This window comes from Elaeis guineensis, chromosome 3 (assembly GCF_000442705.2).
Source record: "Elaeis guineensis isolate ETL-2024a chromosome 3, EG11, whole genome shotgun sequence".
Classification (NCBI taxonomy): Eukaryota; Viridiplantae; Streptophyta; class Magnoliopsida; order Arecales; family Arecaceae; genus Elaeis; species Elaeis guineensis.
Genome location: NC_025995.2, coordinates 70,939,154 through 70,961,213, shown reverse-complemented (window position 1 = coordinate 70,961,213; position 22,060 = coordinate 70,939,154). Strand labels below are relative to the sequence as shown.

At 37.6% G+C, this 22,060-nt stretch overlaps 2 protein-coding genes and 1 pseudogene across 2 annotated transcripts in view; 2 read left to right on the top strand and 1 right to left on the bottom strand.

Annotated features, from left to right (window-relative positions):
• Window positions 1–2,149: 2,149 nt before the first annotated feature.
• LOC109505667 (uncharacterized) lies at window positions 2,150–2,927 on the top strand (annotated as a pseudogene).
• A 2,525-nt stretch (window positions 2,928–5,452) lies between these two features.
• Window positions 5,453–22,060, top strand: part of LOC105042227 (mediator of RNA polymerase II transcription subunit 23) — a 72,285-nt gene continuing 55,677 nt past the window's right edge. The window contains 5 exon segments of the mRNA XM_010919347.4: window positions 5,453–5,672; window positions 5,750–5,793; window positions 6,386–6,485; window positions 6,573–7,562; window positions 15,502–15,733. Coding sequence (XP_010917649.2) covers window positions 5,586–5,672; window positions 5,750–5,793; window positions 6,386–6,485; window positions 6,573–7,562; window positions 15,502–15,733 — 1,453 coding nt within the window. The 5' untranslated portion in view covers window positions 5,453–5,585.
• LOC140856012 (uncharacterized) lies at window positions 11,362–15,183 on the bottom strand. The gene is made up of 5 exons (XM_073253194.1): window positions 15,112–15,183; window positions 13,860–13,961; window positions 12,476–12,657; window positions 12,172–12,254; window positions 11,362–12,070 (listed from the first exon to the last, which is right to left on the bottom strand). The coding sequence occupies exons 1-5, from the start codon at window positions 15,181–15,183 to the stop codon at window positions 11,697–11,699; spliced, it is 813 nt and encodes a 270-aa protein (XP_073109295.1). The 3' UTR covers window positions 11,362–11,696.

Below are 22,060 nucleotides of genomic sequence, written 5' to 3'. Positions count from 1 at the left end.
CTCAAACTATATAGATAGGGTGAGTAGGGATCGTTTCCACGGAATCTAGGGCGATTATCTCTTTTTTTTTATGAAGAAAAAAAATAAAAGAGAATTGATTGTAGAAGGATTAACAAGAAATAGAATAGCAAGAAATCAAAAGTATAAATTAAATTATGAAAGAAAACAATTCAGAGAAATAACTCAGGAATTCTAAATCTACCATGCAAAGAGATTTACTTTCTTTCTTTTTTTATATTATAATATTTAATTCTTGTAATTATGGTATTAGTATAGTTTATCTCTAAGGGATACAGATTGTATCAGTAGATTACAGCTCATCCTATTAGAATATAAACTATCTAAATTCAATTACAAGATCTAAGATTCAATCTAACATACTATGATCTATCTCTCCAAAGCACGTACCGTATCTAGGGATCACGGCACGTCAATAGAGGGTATAGACCATGTAGGCTGGATCAATACCTCAAAAAAAATAAAAAAATATGAAATAAAAATATAATTTTATTACATAAAAATTAAATACAAAAAGAAAAAAATAAAAATCCATTACAAACTTCATAATATTCCTAGATTGAAGGGATTTAGCCACGCATCAAGCTCTCTAGCTCCATAATCTCCCAACAATTGATCCCTAAATCTCTTTGAATTTTTTTTTTATTTTTTTCTTATTTTTTCTCTAATTTTTTCTCTCCTAAAGCTTATTCCCAGATCCTCTATTTATAGATGATTTTTTAATATTTTTCTGATCACAAAAGGAGTTCTAAAACCCTTAAAAATATATTGATCTTCTAAGAATATTTCTGACCGTCGGATCTGGATTGGACCATTCAGATCAGCCCAAAAATCAACTTTTTACTCCTTATCAAGGTCGGATTTGATGCTAATCATTCAATCTGGGTTCGGATTGGTTCTGCACCGTCGGATCGCGCCATATATCTTCTCTTATAAACTGACAGCAAACGTGGACTGTCGGATCTGGATCAGGATGGATGTCAGCCGTTGGATCGTGCAAAAGAGGCTTCCACCACCTGTAGACTCCGCCTGTGGACCGTGTGAAGTTTTTGATGGACCGCACCCTAGCTCTGTGGACCGACCGACTGGTCCACCATGCATCAAAGACTATTTTTAAGGTTTTTTAGGATATTTTGGCTCCATTTTTGCCCTGATTTTTATTAAAAAATTGAAAAAAATATGTATTAAATTTTTTAAATTTTTTTTTTATTTTGGTGCTTAAATTACTTAATTAAATTAATATCTTATTTTTATAAATATATCTAATTTCATATTTTTTTTTTAAATTACTTATTTTTCAAAAAAATTTAATAAATTTATGAAATTAGATTTTTAAGAAGATGTTAACACCATAAATTATCAAAAATACCTACAATAAATATAAAAATATACTACTTACCAGTATGCAAGGTGTTCCACCTATCAATTAATTTAATATAATCTAGAAATTATACAATTCATGTACGGAAGATAGCAAATATTAGAGTAACATCTAAACTATTAGCCCAAATATCATATATGTTGCCAACACCACCATGAGTTATACCATAGGATTCTTCTTCTACATTTTTACAATCCAAAACTTCTAGTATTTAAGTTATTTATATAATGCAAAATACACCATAATATATATATATATATTTGAACAAATCAATTCTACTATTATCATGCACCGAAACTAGCATTCAGATTGGATATGTGATGGCCGCACACTCCTTAGGATAAGATCTTAAAGTATATACATAGTCTCAAAATTCATTACAATCTCAATATCCATAAGTAATAATGATTTAATTTCATAACAATTCGCAAGACTTATATAATTATAAATTCAATTTTCTTTAATTATCTGTTCCAGACATGAGCTCTTAGCTGGCTGTCCCATGTATAAAAGCTCATGAATAGAGCTGGAATCTGGCTCGGGCCAGTCTGTCGGATCGGACTGACTTCGAGTCGGGTTTTGAACTTAATCCAAAGCAGTTCAGACCAGATTTGGATCTAAATATAGGGCCGTCTATCTTTCAGACCAGGCTCATGCTTATCTTTGGCCTGAACTGGGCCTGGCCCGAGTGCAAGCCCGAATACCTAAATACCTCCTTCACCAGACCATCACTACTGACCCGACCGTCCTTTTACTTTGCCACCTCGAACCCTACACCTCTCTTTATCCACCATCCCTGACTACAGCTCCTCCTCCGACGGCACTGCCGCCACCTCCTCCACCATCGACTCTGCCTCCCACATCATCTTCCCCTCCCTCCAATCCCTCGCCTCGTCCCTTCCAGACTCCCCTCCCTTTTCCGCCTCCTTCGTTTGGCTCTCCTCCCTCCCCAAACCCAACGGAGCACCCGCCATCGTCGTCGTTGTAAGACCCTCCCTCCTTTACTTTGCCTACATTGTCGAGATCTCTATATACGACCTCGCCTCCCTCCATTGCCTCGGCTTCTTCCCCACTGCCCCTGCCATTGGCTCCGTCAAGTCTGTCGCCTTTTCCCTGACAGCCGTGCCTTCATCGCCCACCAAGATGGCCGCATCTGCACTTGGAAGCGCTCCGACCGCTACCACCTCCTTGCCTCCCTCCTTACTGCCATCGACCGCCTCCCCCTCCCCTCCAACTATATCACCATCCGTCGTCACAAGAAGCTCCTCTAGATCCAACGCGCCGATGGCATCTCCACCGTCACCGCCTCCGGTGGCCTCCTATACTCTGTCTCTTGGGATAAACCCTTAAGATCTAGTGCACCTCTAATCTCCGCTGCATCAAATCTGTGGCGGCGCATGAGGACGCCGTGAACGCTGTCGTCATCGTCCGACGACGAGACGATCTTTACGAGGTCAGTAGATTGGAGGATTAGGATATGGGGTGATCGACGGGGGAGAAGGGATGGCACAGGCTGGTGGCGACCTAGGAGTTTGCCTTGATTGGGCTCGGGTTGGCCTAATCGGGCTCGGGCCCTTTTTTTTCTAAAATATTTGGGCCTAAGCCAGACCCAAAATCTGAAAAAGTTTCTCGGATTGGGTTTGGATAGGGGTATAGCCCGGTCCAGTCTGGTCCATTTTCAGCCCTACTCGTGAGGACTGTCTTAGACATGAGCTCCTAGTGGGCTATCCTAAGCATGAGCTCCAAACGGTTGTTCCATGTATAAGCCTATGGAGGATGTTTCTTAAGCATAAGCTCCTGACAGGCTATCCCAAATGTAAACTCCTAATGGGCTATCTTAAGTATAAGCTCCAAATAGGCTACCTTTTGTATTAATATTTTTCTCTATTATTTATTTATTTATTTTTTATTTCTGGAACTGGGCCTCTTTTGTTTGATGATGTTATTTTTTGTTTTTGGGCTCTGTTCTAACTTTTTGTATGTTGACTGTACCTGCGAATAAAGTCCTTCTTCCTTATCAAAAAAAAAAATATATTTTTAAAAATAAAATCTGTTATAAATGTTTGAGTTGATGTTATATTTTAAATTTTTTTAAATTTCTTATTTTATCACATTAGAAGTACCGTAGATGATAATTATCATATTATAAACCACCAACATCAAACAAAAGACAGATGTCACCAACTTAAAAATATATTCAATGCTTCACATACGAAAAATCACTCCCGTAGGTAGACTTGCATCTTGTGATTGGTCAAGTCAGGATGCATTTGATTAAACACACATGCACCACATGAACCAGTCTCTTGAAACATTCCTTGCCATACTAATGATAAAATAGTTTTTTCATCTTTCTTAAGTTTTTATCTGATAATTAAGTCATTATGACCATGATATGATGCCCAAAAATGAATATAATAACAAAAAATTATAAAATTAAACAAATAATTTAAATAATATATTTTTTTCAATCCAATTGTTGGTTTACGGTCTACTTAAACAATGGCTGACCATTCCAAATATTAAAATATATTTATATAAATTAATAAATATTTTTAAAATAATTATATAAATATATTAAAAATATATTTTTATTATAAATACTATTATGGTGGTACCGTAGATACTTCGAATCGGTGTTATCATGGATACTTCAGACCTGCGATCTATTTTCATGGTTGCCGACCCAACAATCGAGCTAACATATGTGAAGCTGAGCTATTTATATCCAGTCTGATGTGCGACCTATCTAACACGTGAATTTTTTTCATTATCTCGAATAGCCAGTTTCCTAGCACGTGCAGTAACTGTTCATCTTGAGTAGATAAGTTTGGATGTAACTAACTCTCCATATCTCATGAGAGTAAATAAGAACTAGAATATCTCGTTCATTAATAGCACATCCAACAATTCGATAATCTTAGAACCGCATGTTTCCATGATTATTCAGCCATATCCTCTATAAATAACAAAAGCTCCGAGGATTCAGATAAGTAACTTCTTTTAGAAAATCAGTTGCTGATTCTATTGCTCTTTGATTCCTGACTTGAACGTCGAAGGATTTTCGTCGGAGTAAAAACCTCCGGTTTGAATTTTATTTTACAGGTCACTCTAGTATCACTGCGTAAGGTCTAGTTGTTCGCCTTCCAACCTCAGCAGAAACCAGTAACGATAAATACATTTCAATATTTTATAATTTTTTATTAAATAAAAATATTTAACATAATTTAATAAAAAAATACAACCATATTATTAATTAATTAATTTAAAATTATTATGATTTGAGTTTGGTAGTCATGGAATTAATGAAATTCAAAACGGATATTTGTAGTTTTCAACTAAAAAATTAGACATTTCTATCCAGCAATGACAATTTGAGATTATCCTCCCTAACTTAACTTGGTAAAAGAAATATGACTCTCCTAATAATATCTATTTTATTTTTTTAAAATAAAATAATAATAATATCTATTATTTATTTTATCATCCCTATCATTCTTTTCTTTCCACCAAATATGACCCCAGTAAAATGAATCCCAAAATACCTTGCTAACTCCAACCATCTGCTTCATAATTTGGTTTTGTTAATATTGAATCCAGTCAATATAGGATTGAAATCTGATTAGGTATCGATATATCTATATCTATATTTATTTTATTTAATAAAAAAATATAAATATAAATATTAGTTAGATATAAAAATATATTTATATTTATTTTAAATAAATATAGATATAAATTAGATAATAATAATATGTATATAAATATAAATATAAATTAGATAATTAAATATTATGACTATGAACGAAAGGTATATGGTGGATTGTAAATCAAATTAATAGTAAATTATATTTATCAAATTTTACAAATATTACATAATATTAAATAAAATTATAAATAGATTGAAATTAATAGTATATTATATTTTTTAATTTAATAAATATTATATAAAATTAAATAAAATTATAAATAGTATCTATATATTTATTTATTTACGGCGAATCAGAATGCGGTCTCAGTCCCCGTCCACTTTCACCCCACTTAGGGTGGCCGCTCTACCTAAAATGCCCTTGAAGAGGGTCGTCGGCGAAGCGAAAAATTTCTCGCAAGCTCTCAAGCGAAAGAAAACAAACCCTCGATCGGAGGGAGAGAGAGCGCCGGAAAGGAGCAAGAGAGAGAGGGGGAGATGGAGCAGAACCAGAGGGCCCCGAGGCCTCTTCAGCTCCACCCGGCCCGGGCCGCCATCGTCGATCTCTTCAACGTCTACCTTGGGGTAACTCCTAAATCCTCTCAATCCCTCCGTCACGTTCCCCCTTCTCTCTCTCGATTTTGAACTCCTTCTCCTTGCAGAGAAATTCCCGGCAGCGGCCCGAAGACCCCTCCCGCGAGACCTCGTAAGCTTGCTTCCTCATCACGTCTTGACTGTTGTGAGCACTGTTCGGTTTTTGGTTTCGTCTGTATACTTCGTTTGGCTTAAAAAATTTGATTTTGATCGAAGCTAGTCTGGCTGATTTGCCGATATTCTCAGGGAGTCCTATTTTTTGAACTATTTATCATTATTAGCACTCTTAATGAGAGCATCCTAAATATCCGAGATCTTTCTCTGCTATGTGGCATGCGGGAATTGGTGTGATTTAGGGGACCATAAGCTTTTTGCATGATTGACCAGTGTCACATCATATTTTTTCTTGTCTTAACCGAATAGATTTTTAAATTTTTTTTCCTGTTTTCTTGTTTTACTTTTCTGCCAGAGAATTTGTACTATTTGAGTTCTAAAACATTGTGAACTGACGTTCTAGTTTTCAATTTTCTTAAGTTTGGGCAGATTGATTGACTATAAAGTAGTTTAATACAATTTTTCATTTTAAATGATATTATATGTTTCACTTTTTATGTTGTATTATTTGTTCTTTTCTTGGACATCTGAAAGGTTAATTTTTTTTTTTTAATTGGCTTTGTTGATGTGTGGCTGACAAATCCTATCAGGAACAAGATGCAGAAAAGGGTGACTGCCCCCAACAGAGATCTTCCACCTCGAGATGAGAAGTTTATCTTAGATTTTGAACAGTTGCAAGGACAATTCCCGGTAATCATTGGATTTTGCTTGATTTATACACTAATGCTTATGTTGAACTAATCCTTCGCATGCCTTAAATTCATGTGCATATTTCAGGACCAGGACCAACTGCGTGCTGTTACAGAATCAGTTCTTGTGTCTTTCATCATTCAGTGCAGTGGTCATGCACCACAATCAGAGTTTCTTTTGTTTGCAATACGGGGCTTGTGTGGCATAGGCTATGTGAAGTGGGACACTTTCCTTCCTTCTCTCCTTTCAGCAGTTTCCTCTGCGGAGGCATCTGTTGGTCAGGGCACGCCAGGTGCGGCAGGAGTACAGTCTACTGGCGTGTCATCATCCATGATGATACCTTCATCATCTACAGTTGCAGTACCTAATTCTTCAAACTTCCATGCTTCAAATCCAGCTTCTCCCCTATCAACAATCCATGGTATTGGATCTCCTGCCCAATCTGCTACTGAACAGTCTGCTGGTGCAACTCTATCACCGGTTAAAACCTCTGAACTGTCTGGCTCTGCACAACAAAGTATGATGAGGGCTAATCAGTCACTTAGGGGCACCGCTGTCAGCTATCTCCGTCAATTAACATGCAGGATTATTTTAGCTGGACTAGAATCCAGTCTAAAGCCAACTACCCATATTGACATTTTCTCGCACATGCTAAATTGGTTAGTTAATTGGGACCAAAGGTTGCAAGGCTTGGATGAAGCGGATGGTATCAAAGTCTGGAAGCCTGAGAGGCCTTTGCACGAATGGATGCATATATGTTTGGATGTTTTATGGAAGTTGGTTGAGGAGGACAGATGTCGCATCCCCTTCTATGAGTTGCTTCGCAGCAACTTGCAGTTTATGGATAACATTCCTGATGATGAAGCGCTATTTAGCATCATCCTGGAGATTCATAGGAGGAGGGATATGGTAGCTATACACATGCAAATGTTGGATCAACAGCTTCACTGCCCATCATTTGCAACTCACCGGTTCTTGTCCCAGTCCTATCCAAGTATTACTGGTGAACCATTAGCAACTTTGCGCTATTCCCCTATAACTTATCCAAGCGTCTTAGGAGAACCATTGCATGGAGAGGTAGGCAAAATAAACTTTTTCCTTCAAAACCTTTATCAATTCCTTTTTCTAACAAACTAGGTTAGTGCTTGAATACAAGCTCTTGTTATCCAATTAGTTAATCTTGTTTTATTGCTCACTTGTTCTTGTGCTTGTGTCTATGTAAATTATTTCCACCATGTTTCAAATGCACTTATAAAAATTGAAATGGTTAAAGATTCAATGCTGATCCTAATGAGCAATTCTATAGGTGTAAATTACTAGTATAGTTTCACATAGTACATTATGGAAACCAAATACATTCACAACATTGTCACATATACTAAATGTTAAAGCTGTAATCTCAATATTGCAGCCAAGGATAAAAACATTGGTGATTGTCTATACCAGATTCTATGGGTAAGTACAAGCAGTGTTTTAAAAAGCGATTGAAGTATGCTAGCATTCAAGGGAGCATACAGCGTACGCATATGCACGTGCTATATGCGGGAGCATATCTGGTTAGTATTTTTAACTATGTAAAATAAATAAAATACATTAAGTACGACAAAAGCGACAACAATGATGGTATTTTTTGTTTTATAAACAATATTGATGTTAATAACAACAACTATTACGACTAGTTACTTAATAGTTCATACTAATAGCAGTAATTATAACATAGTTGAAACCGAAATCCAACCTAACTGTTTGTTTTGACATGCTCCATCCGCACACATTTGGCCTCATAATGCTAAGTTGGCTACATATGCTGGTGACTGCTGTGATACTAATTGAGCTGTAAATATGGCTGCATATTGCTAAATGGACTGCCTTTTTGGCCTGGATATGGTATGATGCATTTAGTAAATGCAGTGTGGTCAAGAACAACATCTGCATATGGCCTTATGCACCACATTTTAGGACACTGGATGAAGGCATGCCCATTCCCATTCAGCTTTGGTACCAAAACATGGCATTTCACCTCCACTGTGGTGCTATTGCGAGGAGGCATATAGTATCATGCCACACATACCATTACTAGGAAGCACTAGTAGTGATACTTTGACAATTGATTGAGCAGTAGTTAATAGATATGAAACAACATAGGATATGGTCTATTATAACAACATCAACGCCAGAAGGTATAAGGAATGAGTGTTTTTTAATTTTATAGGTTGCAAAGATAGTGAATGCTTCAGTTTTAACTTCACAGAATTTCTTGCATTGCTAATAACTATGAATAGCTTGAACTAAGGTTCACCATACTAGTGCCTATGGTCTTATAATGGATGTACAATACTGTACTGGTACTGAATTGAGACTCGGTATGGGGAGCGTAATGAGTCTTGTTACGCTGAACTGACATCCGTATTGGGCATTATTGGTACTGGATTAGCATGGTGCAGTATGGCATCCAGTACCGATATTGCAAACTGTGGCTTTAACTGTTGGAGCTGGCAACCTATGTGAAAATAATTGATCGATGAGTTTTGAGTTATGAAAAGTGAATCGAAAGTTTTATTTGATATTTGAAAAGATTTATTCAATAATTTATTCCCAATTTTGGTAGAGATTTCACTAAACATGAGACTTGATAATATATAAATAATCAAGGTTGTATACGTGATTACAAAAATGAATAGGGAGGTGTAAGATAGTTTATGATAGGGGTTTTTTGAATGTTTAAAAGTAGTTTGATTAGGGTTGCAAGGGCTTAAAGAAAGGTGGTAAAGAAATAGAAAGTGTAAAAGAAATTGTAAAAGATGGAGGAAGATGCTATATTAGGTTGGATGCAACACAAATAGATCAACAGTCAGACTTAATGTCAATGAATGCGTGGAATGGGACAACGAAAAGAATTCTTTCTTTATCTCAAAAAAATTCTTTCTTTGGTACCGATTATTTTTCAACTTGCAAGGATGAACTGGTGAAGGTTTGCACCAGTGAATGTCTTGCTTACTGGAGTAGCTAGGTTGTGCTTTCTTGATAGTCTGACTCCTTCACCTTATGTTATTTACTTTATAAAATGAAAAAGTTCAATGATGCATTTACTGTCCAACTTTGCAGTAAGGACAAACAAGCATTATTGAGATAAGTCGTCAAGAAGCTGCACACATAGGCAAAGTAACATTCTGGCCTGCCTAGTCGTGCAACAGTAACTATGCAACAATGATGTTGCAATACTTGAATCTGTCAATTATAGGTAATTGTTTCAATTTTCAAGGATGAATTGGTGAATGTTCTCCTGGTAAATGTCTTGCGTAGTGGATTAGCTAGCTTCTGATTTGTTGATAGGGTAACTTGTTCACTTTGAGATAGCATTTACTTGTAGACATGGAAGAGTATAACCTTGCATTTGCTGAGGGTCCGTTTTCTGTCGTTTTGACCAGAAGATCCAGTTTCCGCAAGGCCTACAAATGAGTCTATTAGCCTCATTCACATAGGTTCTTTCCACGAGGGCCAAAGTGAACCCAAAGTCTTGTATAGGTTTTTGTCTTTATATTCGTGTGACCAAACTAGATAGCTGGGATACATTAGGCATGATTCATACATTTGCTTAGGTAGCTGAAGTTGTGGTGCTGATTGCATGCTTTGCCTCCTCTATTGTCTTGGTCAGCATGGCATGGAGCATTGTATTAAAAAGCCCTAGGCGCACTAAAGCGCAAAGGGCTGTTGGCGCTTAGGCACTAGGCGCAAGGCTTAGGCGTGCGCCTGAGTGAATTTAGGCACTAATTAAAGCAAAAAACATATAAAATTATATAACAGCATCTGTAACACAAAATAGTAGTATTATATAAACTAATGAACCTCAAACAATAATCCAAACACCATAATAATGAACCTCAAGGCTCAAACAACAATCCAAACACCATAATGTCAACTCAAACAACAAAAGATAAGCTGAACCTTAAACAACTAAAGGTAAGTAAACTAAAAAACACCATAATGTCAACTCAGCTCTAATAAATGTCTAAGATTCTAATAAAAATAATCAGTCATTGACTCGTTGGCCTCAATATTCATCCTCATCCTCATCATAGTCTAGTGGCCCATAAGCATCTTCCCCATCACCAGATTTGTATCCCTCATCATCTTCTTCATCTATTTCAGCCTCTCTCTCACATGAAGCATGATTGAGCTAGAACTTGGGCCTGCTGCCCTCTCCCCTACCCTGCCTCCTCGTGACCTCAGGTTAAATCTTTTCTCTTCTACTCCAGAAGCTCTAGCAACATTTTCCCATGTCAAATCTTCACCATCAAAATAGATTGATCCTCAGCAGATCCTTCTTCAGTCCTTCCAGTTAACCACTCATTACTTTCATCTATATCTTTCAATGAAATAGGATCAAGTGTATCCCGCAGCTTAAATCTCCTCATCAAAGTCCTGTTGTACTTAATATATACCAAGTCATTTAAGCGGGATTGTGCAAGCTTGTTTCTCTTTTTGCTATGAATCTACAAAATGGGTTGAAGTTACATTAAAATTGGTTGTCTGCTTATAAAGTCCAAACTAAGGCAACATCTCATAGGTACTTACATGTTCAAAAACACTCCAATTTCGTTCACATCCTGATGAGCTGCATGTTAGGCTAAGAATTTTTATAGCAAACTGTTGTAATTTAGGAGTTGAAGCTCCATATGAAGACCACCAATTGGCTGCAAATAATAATTAACAATTACTTAGTCAAATAAGAATGTTAGGCCTTTACTACTAAATTAGTGATTAAGAATTTTTATCTGGTGCCTTTGTCTTCCTATGCCTAATTGCCATAGGGATACCAAATAAGCCTTCAGCATTTTGGTACTTTGAAAGCTCTTCACCAATCTTATCTTGATCACCAAGATTTGGAACCAGCCTTGCAATGCATTTATACAGCCCATCATTCACCTCTTCATCTTGCTCAATTTGGCGGTTATCATAATAATACTCAGGGTTCTAGTAATGCCCAGCTGCATGTAAAGGCTGATGTAGTTGGCAATTCCACCTAGTATCAATGATCTTAAAGACCTCACTGTATTTATCCTCCTTATGGTGGAATGACTTTGCAATTACTTCCTTAGCTCTATCCATGGCCTCATATATGTAGGCCATAGCAGGTCATTTTTCAGAATCAACTAAACGAAGCACACGAACAAGGGGACCTGACACTTTAAGAGCATAAAGAATACCATTTCAAAATGAAGGTGATAAAACAGCTTGACATGCCTTTTTTCCCATTTGCTCCTTTGCCCATTTACTAGTTGACCATTCTTCAGATGTAAACATTTTTCTTAAATTGTCATGTTGCCTGTGTATGCTTGATAGTGTGAGGAATGAAGTAGCAAACCTAGTTTTTGTTGGCCTTAGCAAGTTTCTTTGGCTGGTGTACTTTCTCATCATATTAAAGACACTAGAATGGTTATAAATATACCCAGTCAATTCAATTGCCTTTTTGATAGTTCTTGCAATGGAAGGAAGCTTCCCAATGTCTTCTAGCATCAAATCCACACAATGGGCAGCGCAAGGTGTCCAATATAATGTGGGATACTTTGCCTCCAAAAGTTGTCCTAATAACACAAGTTCCAATGTCAAATTTATTATTAACAAACTACTAACATAAATATAGTAATAGGACAATTATAAAGAAAAATACTTTAAACAAACTTACCAGCCAATCCATAACTTGATGCATTGTTAGTTATGACTTGTACGACATTCTCAACTCCAACTTTTTGGACCATCCTATCAAGTAATTTGAATTAGTTTTCTCCGGTCTTCATGTAGGCAGATGCAACAATAGATTCAATAAACATACTTCCTTTTGAACAATTGACCAAAAAGTTTATCAATGTCTTATGACTCCTATCTTACCAACGATCAGACATGATAGTACATCCGATTCTTGCCCATTCCTCTTTATGACTCTTCATTATCTCATTAGTGTGGGCTACCTCTTTTTTTAGAAGAGGAACCTGAACTTCATAAGCAGTCGGAGGTTTATGCCCACTCCATATCGTCCAATGGACTCAACTGCTACTCCAAAACTATCTAGTTTCACAGCCTCAAAGGGAATTGCAGCTTCATTCATCCATCTTGCTAGGTTTGCACATGCTTTTTCTCTCAGCTCTTTCTTATATGCATCATTGATAGTGGTCTGATATTGCAAAAGGCATCCATAGGACCATGTTGTCTTGGTTTTTTATTGCCCTTGTTTCTCAGATCTGCAATTTTCTTTCATGAGGATCAACTAGGGCAATTTCATCTTCTTCCTTATCTTCCAAACAACATCATCATAATCAGGCAGCAAATTTAAATCATCCTTTTCATCTTTTGTCTTTTGCATAAACTCTCTAATTTCTACTTTCACATGTTTAGGGCATTTTCGGCATGCTATGATATTTCTAAAACCTCCAATTAAATGTTGTTTCCGCCTATAGATGCCACCTTTAGCTTATTTGCTGCAAAAGCTATAGGTGACATTGTTTTTGTTTTTAGGATCTGCTAAATAGCCATATTTCCATCCTGGATCTTTTTTAACATTTTCAGAAGCCATGCTGCATGTAAATGAACAATTACATGAGCATGAGCATGAGCATGACAGGAAAAAAAAGATAAAATAGAGAGAAAAGAATAGGCATGCAATGAGAGAGAGAGAGGGAGGAAGAGATCGGTTCAGGAAGTACCGAACAGCAAGCAGGGAGAGAGTCCGAGAGTCCTTCACTGCTTCTGTTATGTGCATTCATTGATTAGATGCGTCGTTTCTTTGGTTTTCTGGCTGAAGGAGAATTCTAAAAGACGTGGACTTCTTCTTGGTTAAGAATAGTTTAAATTTTAAAATTTAAATATAGATGGACTTGTTGGTTTTAAAGTTTGTTTTTTAGTTAAACGAAGAGGCAGTTGGCAGCCCACTTTAGAGTCCCTAGATAATTAAAATTTAAAACTCTTAACCTAATTACCAGCTGTATATTCCTTATTTGACTAAAATTCTGAAAAGTCCTATTGGGCATGCTTATTGAACGCCTTACATGAACCAGCTAGGCACACGCCTAGGGCGCCTCAAGTGCGCCTGAGGCAAATCGTCTCGTCTAGCTGTTAATTAAGCGTTGGGCAGCATGCACCATGCGCCTAGCCTTAAGGCGCGCTTTTTTATTCACTGCTATGGAGTAGCGGTTCCTTAGTAGTTTGACTGTCTTGATGTAGCATCTACATCTTTCGGTACATCCTAAGAAGGTCTTTTCTATTCAGTATTGTGCTCGAGTATCCATTTTAGAGTACTTCGTGCCTTAGGTAAGGTTTCAAACCCCTTCAAGGCCATTTACAAATATATATTGGATTAGATAGAGCTGATGAAGAAACGGAAAGCAGGTCAGTTTCATCAGGTATTTCATCAAGGAAGATGAGCTCATGTTTTTGTACTTCCCATGCCATTCCTATCAATAAAGCTACTTTAACTTCTTCCTGTTTTCATATTCAACTTAGCATATAAACTGATAAAAGTCACATGAGAAAGATAATCACCTCAGGCATATAGAAGGATTTAAGTCATGGTTTCATGCCCCACAGGATGTTAGGATGGGGCACCACCCCAAGTGTTGTGAGTCGTGACTGCATCATCCCACTATCGTACTAGCATCCTGGGCTATATGTCCCGAGACATTTCCTGTCCCAAGTTTCAAGATGGGGAGGAATGGCGCAGCATCCCATTCTACTGAAAAACTAGGATGACCTCGTCCACCATGGGACTTGAATCATTGGGCATATGTCTGTTGGATACTAAAAAGTGTTCATCACTATTGAAAGTAGTGTAGCATTTTTACAATAATTTTGTGGTGGGAAAAACCCTTTCATAAATACTTCAACATGCTGCATGTGTTAGACATCTAGAGAAAAGACAAATCTCTGCAAGTGCCTTCTTGATGTTTGGGCTAATTGTCTCTTTACATCGAGGCTCATGATCATGGAAGTATCCTTAAGAAAAATGCATGCTACAAGCAGGTCAACAAAATGCAATGGGTTTTATACTAAATAAATTGGTTTTCTGTTGAAAACCACGAGCAGAAGTATTCATTATATAATAAGTATTACTTTAATGATTTTGAAATTTTACCTCCCTATGTATTGTTTAACTGCATTTTATGGGGGTTTTTCAGTGTATCAAATAGTTGCATGCATCTTTCTCCATCCGGCATTGAGGATATGTCTACATTTCAAGCTAAAAGCTTAGCTGCTTTCATGAAGTACAATAGGCATAAAACGTAGAAGATGATGAAGATTGCATTGCTTTTTCAGAAGGGGATTGTATTGATGGTTCATGACAATTTTGGTTTATTGTAGGAGATTTAAGGGATTGCTCAAGTCTAAAGAATGGCGAGTTAGGATGAAGGAAACTTCCACAGTTTCACTACAATAGAAAAATAATATTACAAACTTACTATATATAGGGGTGGAAGTGGTTGGTCCTGCCGAATATAAGCTCTGATTTGATGAAGTCGCCGTCTTGTTCAGGATTGATAGGTTTTACTGATTTTATCATCTAAAAAGGGTGGGCCAGTGCACGAGGTTCCCACCTTTGCATGATTTGGGAAGGGTCAAATGTACGTAGCTTTACCCTTGCATGCAAAGAGGCTGTTTCTGTGTTTTGACCCTGTGTTCTTTGTATTACAATGGAGCAATTTACCATTGCCCCAAGGTTCACACTCTAATAGTGCGAAAATATAGGAAATAACTGTATTGCTAACTTGCTGCACTCAAGGGAAATAACTAGTGCTGAATACACTGCTGACTTGTACATGCATGTTGCTCTGACCAACAAAGTACATGTTGCTCTGATCAGCAAAGTACTTAGATCACATTCAGACTTGAGACACAAACACCAAGAAATCTGCAAAATAAAGAACATAAAATGGGGGAAATCCATGTTCTAGATGACAGTTGTATTTTTATTATCATCTGCTTATTTTCTCCAATTCCAATTGAATTTCGTTTATTGCTGGCATAGGATCTTGCTTATTCCATTCCTAAGGGAAGTCTAGATTGGGAAAGGGCTTTGCGCTGTCTAAGACATGCTCTTCGTACAACTCCATCACCAGATTGGTGGAGGCGTGTGCTTCTAGTTGCCCCTTGTTATAAACCTCAGCAAGCATCAACTCCTGGTGCTGTTTTTTCTCCTGAGATGATTTGTGAGGCTGTTGTTGACAGAACGATAGAGCTACTAAAAATGACAACTTCAGGTATTGCTAACACTTTGTTCCATCTTGGATGACTATTTTATATGATTGTCCCAAGGAGCAAAATATACTCCAAGAAGATTCATTTCTTTTGCCTTCATATTTAAAGCTTATTCATTGATGACCTTATACTGTATTGACCAGGAAGTCAGCAAATTGTTTATCACATACAGGCTCATGCACTTACTATCATAGTGGCAAGGAAAATATATGAGAAACATGAATGCATTATACACACACATTATGAGGAATGTAAGGCACTAATATTAGTGAAACTATTTTCATCTTTTTTTTTGTAGTACATGTGTGTAAATTTCAGTATTGACTAAGTAGGGTGTTTTAATAATTCAGACTCCAGTTTTAGCTTTTGTGTTTCTGTTGTATGCGCAAAGCTTTGAAGCCGAACATTTTAAACCAGTGCAAGCCAAATCTTGGCACAACATGGTTATTGTGCTGGCACTTGGAAAACATCACCACAAAATGATATGCAGTGTTATCTCTGCATATGGAGTGGCTGTTTCTGTATTTCAAATTTGTGACCTTCAGGTGATTTTTAGAGCAACCTTACCATTATGTCAAATCACTACAAAAAGATAATCCTATCTAGGGTTTGCTGTATCGGTACCGGACGGCGTGCCGGTGTCGGACCGGTATGGTACGGTACTATCATACCGTACCGTAATGACACATGGTACGCCAAGGCGTACCATTTCGGTATCGGTACACAATTTTTTTTTTCGATTTCCAAATTTTATTTTTGGAGATTTTTGAAGTTAATAATTGATAAATACAACCTCAGAATGACATTATATTGCATATTATTGATATATTTGGGTTCAATTTGGAGTTAGGTTGCGGTGCAAAGACTCTTGATCCAAAATTTCAAACATATATTTATTTATATTATATTTCAATTATGTCGTCTTAAAACTAAAGAAAAAATATATAAAATATGTATTAAAATGTATCTAAATATTTAAGTACAAAGCGCAATAATTGATATACGAACCTTAAGATATATTCTGCATTTAATTTCTTGTCGAGTGTCTGTGATGCTCGTAGATGTCTGGATCATCAATATAGTCTGAATGGACATCAGTCTAATCTCTAGCCAAGCTGCACTGTACTCTCGAATATTCATCATTCCATAAGACATCCTCTCTGGATTGTAAGACATTTCAGACCTCTCGCTAAAACTCTGATTCTGAGATATATCCTCGGGATGATGGTACGATTGTGGAGGAGCCCATCCAAATATGCTAGTAGCAAAATCTGATCCGTAAGATGCTCCAGACTGTATAGGATAGTAATCACTAGAAGATGATGCCTCGGATGCACCATATGCATATGGATCATAAGGTGGCTGTGGATAATAGAATTCATAATGCGAGTATGATCCAGATACATCCATGGATCCTACTCTACGTGCAAGATTGTCCGCAGCTATATCATATGCTGGACGACCTTTAGGAGCCTGTCGTCTATATGAAATCGGCTCCCCACGGTCTCTACCGACTCGTCCATCATGATCCCTATCCTGTGTGACATGTGTAAATTGAGACTCATCGGTGAATCGAATATCACTCTGTTGCTGTGTCTCATAAACGGTGGTCTCCTGTCCTTCAGTTCTCCCTAATCATCAGATCCATGGCTACTACTACCAGTAGCATCATCACTCTCCCTGATGTCCGTATCTGAACCAGATAGCTCCTGTACTCTCGAGAGTGGTGCACGTGCAACTGTCTTTTCCTTTCTCCTCCTTGTGCCTCTCTGTGACTGAGTTTTCTGTGATTGGGAGGATGGATGCCTTCTTGCTGGCTGTCGGAAGGATCGTCTATACATCTCTCGCTCGAATCTCTGGGAAGATGTATCGGACAGCGAGTCATGTGATGAATGAGTCCCTTGTGTCCCCTCAGGCTGTGGCTGATCAGCTGGAACCCTATGTGGAATATTTTTTCTGTCCATTGTCCTGGATCCACCCTGATCTCCCTCGTCACCACACTGGCTGGTCGTGGAGGGGATCTTAGCTCATCAAGCTCTGGCTCCTGTTGCTGATCTGCAAGCCATCCGATGATTCGATCGTCATCCTCGTCGGCATAATCATCCAGCGTCGGATTAGTATACTTCAACTGAATTTCCTCCTGAATACATTTTAGCCTCAACCTCAGATTGTAGTGAACATATACAAGATCGTCGAGGCATTTTTGTGTCAGACCATTTTTCTGTTTGCTGTGGATAAGGACGAAAGTGGACTAATTACGCTCACAGCCACTAGCAGAGATCGTCTGAGAAAGAATACGGACAGCCATATATCTCAAATTTTCTGCTGACGTTCCAAAATGAATCCATCATTCAGCTACAAAAGAAAAATTACATATCAAATTTGATGATATTATTAAGCAAAATTACATATCAATCTATATTGCTCATTATTGATATGTAATTTATCTGGATTCATCTGTTTTTTGCTTACGACAGCTGATGGGACTCCAAAACTATCTGATCCTCTCTAAACTGTTTTGTCTGAAACAAAATATATTTATTATTTATAAATATATCAGATCGAATTCAGTTGAATAATTACATCTGTTCTAAACAGAGTTTGCCGTACCGGGCCGAACCGTCCGGTACGGGATGTACCGAGCCGGACCGGTCCCTTACCGGTTCGATTCGGGCCTGTTTTTCGAAAAACGACCCCGAACCGCACCGAACCTCCTGGTTCGGTGCGATTCGGGCCCATATCGCCCGGAATCGGGCGGTATAGCTCGGTTCGCCGTCGATTCGGGGTGAACCGAACCGTACTGCCCAGAGGACCATTTCACATAGGGGAGGGGGGAGGGGGGAAGGTGGGGGCCTTTTCACGTGGTTGGGGAGAGGGAGGGGAGAGAGAAATGAGCGTGGCCCACTTCACATGGGGGAGGGCCTGGTGCTTTAATAAGCACCAGGCCTTCAGTGTTCTTTGAGAGTTCTCAGAGAACATCCATGGCCGCGGGCAACTTAATCGTTGAGACCTCCAAAAAATTAGAAAAGAAGGCAAAATTTTGTGAAATTGGAGGAGTGATTTGAGAAGAGGCTGATCTTTGGCCGGAGGTAAGATAATCTGTTATTTTGTTAGTAAATATTTTTTTTATTTTTGTTGTTAGAAATAGGATAAAAATGAGGTAAAATAAAAATAGGAGAAAATCATGCCAAAATCTTATGATTTTGGTATGATTTAATTATATGTGATAGATGTTTGGAAGATCTACACGATGACACCAAAATTATTAATTTTTGTTAATTATATATTTTTTAAATATTTTTAAATATTTATTTATTTAAAAATTAAAAAAAATTAAATTTTAGGAAAAAAAATTAGAGGTTGGGAATCATGTTTAGAATGATTCAAGCTACTTAAATCTAATTTTAATTTTTTTTCAAATATTTGAAATTAAAAAATTATTTTTTTAATTATTTAAATTAAAAAATTTAATTATAAAATAAAAAATATATAAAAATAGTGTTATATTTTAGTTAATTTAAAAATATTATTTGAAGCATATAACATATTTAATTTGAATTTATAAGTTTTAAAATAATTATTAAAATTATTTTAAAATTATATATAATTATTTTAATTATCATTAAACTATCATGTTTTGTTATACTTGCATATATTTTAATTATATATATATACTGCGGACGATCTTGCACGTGGAGTAGGGTCCATGGATGTATTTGGATCATCCTCGCATTATGGATCCTATTATCCACAGCCACCTTATGATCCATATGCATATGGTGCATCCGAAGCATCATCTTCTAGTGGTTACTACCTTATGCAGCCTGGAGTATCTTACGGATCAGATTTTGCTACTGGCATATTTGGATGGGTTCTCCACAACCGTACCATCATCTCGAGGATACTTCTCAGAGTCAGAATTTTAGCGAGAGATCTGAGATGTCTTACAATCCAGAGAGGATGCCTTATGGGATGATGAATATTCGAGAGTACGGTGCAGCTTGGCTAGAGGGTTTGACTGATATTCCTTCAGACTATGTTGATGATCCAGATATCTACGAGCGTCACAAACACTCGACAAGAAATTAAATGTAGAGTACATCTTAAGGTTCGTATATCAGTTATTGCGCTTTGTACTTAAATATTTAGATACATTTTAATACATATTTTATATATTTTTTCTTTAGTTTTAAGATGACATAGTTGAAATATAATGTAAATAAATATATGTTTGAAATTTTGGATCAAGAGTCTTTGTACCGCAACCTAACTCCAAATTGAACTCAAATATGTCAATAATATGCAATATAATGTCATATTGAGGTTGTATTTATCAATTATTAACTTTAAAAATCCAAAAAAAAAATTGAAAATCGAAAAAAATATTGTGTATCGGTATCGGACCGATACGCCTAGGCGTATCGTGTGTCGGTACGGTATGGTATCGGTATCGTACCGGTCCGACATCGGCACGTCGTCCGATATCGGTATAGCGAAGTTTGGTTCTAAACTAGCATACCTCTTGCAGACACAACGACGTGTTTTCTGGATTGGACACCATCTTATATATAACATTGCGAAGAGCAGCAAGAAGCTCGCTGTCTATATCTATCCCCGAAATAGTATACTGAAATCTCGGATTCAAGTAATAAGTTGCAGATAAATTTCAAGACTGATTAAGCACATTTTTATTTTTATACTTCGAAAAAATATTTTAAAACATTCTTGAATCCAAACTTACCAGCTAGATGCAAATCTCTGTCCATCTGATAGTCCCAACGGTGCTCCATGATGTTAATGAATTCTTGAGCATGCTTGGGATCATTCTCACTGATCTGTTTCTTTGCCTCTCCATCATGTAATATAGGAAGCCCATCTGGGGGTATCTCTCGCTGTCCACGGTGCAAAGCACCTCATATAAAGGCTTGATAGCCTTCACTACCTTCTCAGTCCGCTGCCAAAATGACTGACTCGTCATCAAGTTCTCCACATGACTTCCATCAGTGCCGGCCCTCGCATATCTGCTCTCCTGCCACTCGGCACTGACAAACATCTGACGTAGGACTGCTTTCTTCTGAAGAAGACTATCAAGTGTTATGTAGTTGGTAGCAAACCATGTGATATCCGGTCGTAAGATCTCCTCCCCAGTATACGTCCGCATCAATAAAAGAATCCATGTGTGGTTGTAGATGAATCTAGTAATGGTCTGGGCAATCTCTACTACCTGCTGCACCCTGCAAATCTTCCCGATATCCATCAATATAAGATCAATGCAATGTGTAGCACATGGGGTCCAGTATATCAGCGGTTACTGCTCCATCAGCAACTCTCCGACAGCCTTATATTGTGGTCCGTTATCTGTGATGACCTGCACGATATGCTGCTCACTCACTGAATCAATCACTTCCTCCATCAGATCAAGGATATATGTGGCATCGTGCATCTTATTTGAAGTATCAATTGATTTGTGAAAAAATGTTTTTCCATCACAGTATGTCAAAAAATTAATGATGCTCCGTCTAGTAGGACCTGTCCAACCATCACACATCACTGTCAGACCGTACGTAAGCCATTTATTTTTGTAAGAAGTAATCCATCTCTATAGATCCTCCTTGTTGCTGTCAAGAAGCTGACCATAAATGTCCTTAGGTCCTGGAGGATCTACATCCTGGCCGGCAGTCTCTATTGCTGAAATAGCAGATCGGTAGTAAGGATTGGCTGCTGCATTTGCTGAAATATGGCTGAAATGAAACTATGATCCAATAGCTCGCCACATATCATTCTTCTTATCATTTTTAGCATACTGTCAATTCTCTGCTGTTTTGAATCCTTACTGGGCAAAGCATGTGGATCCAAATCCTGAATGCTGGCTCTTACTGGAATATCTCTGGAGGACCTCCTCCTACTGTCAAAAGCTCCCAACAAAGAAGACATGCTGCGTCTGCTCTCTCTACCACCAGGCTCTCTGGCTGAGGTAGTCCTTCTTAACTCGAATTCTTCCCCACCAGTCGTTGATCCAGATCCTGATTCATAGCATGATGGTCGTAATCGCTCTCTGTACCGGGCCATCTCCTCCTGCCTGTATTGATCCACCAAGCTCGTCTGAATGGCAGCCTCAACCTGTGCCTCATCATCTGGAGCAGAAGCCTCCTCTGACTCTCTAAAGTGATAAGAAAGTGGTTCTGCAGCTCGACGGTCTACTTCGGTCTTTTTCTGTTTTGTCCTTTTCTTCGCTGCTTTCGAATCAGCAAAGTGCTTTTTCATCAATTGTCGGATCTCTTGTGGATATTTCCGACACATGGACATATCAGGATAACCATCAGTCAGAT

Bases quoted from the DNA above. Each gene is read 5' to 3' on its own strand.
- LOC140856012 (XM_073253194.1), bottom strand. From the start codon at position 15,183: ATGGTAAATTGCTCCATTGTAATACAAAGAACACAGGGTCAAAACACA. The intron at 13,962-15,111 runs GTAAAGCTACGT...ATATGAAAACAG, and splicing joins CAGCCTCTTTGCATGCAAGG to GAAGAAGTTAAAGTAGCTTT. The intron at 12,658-13,859 runs GTTTCTTCATCA...TTGCAATATCAG, and splicing joins ATGAAACTGACCTGCTTTCC to ACCACTATCAATGATGCATA.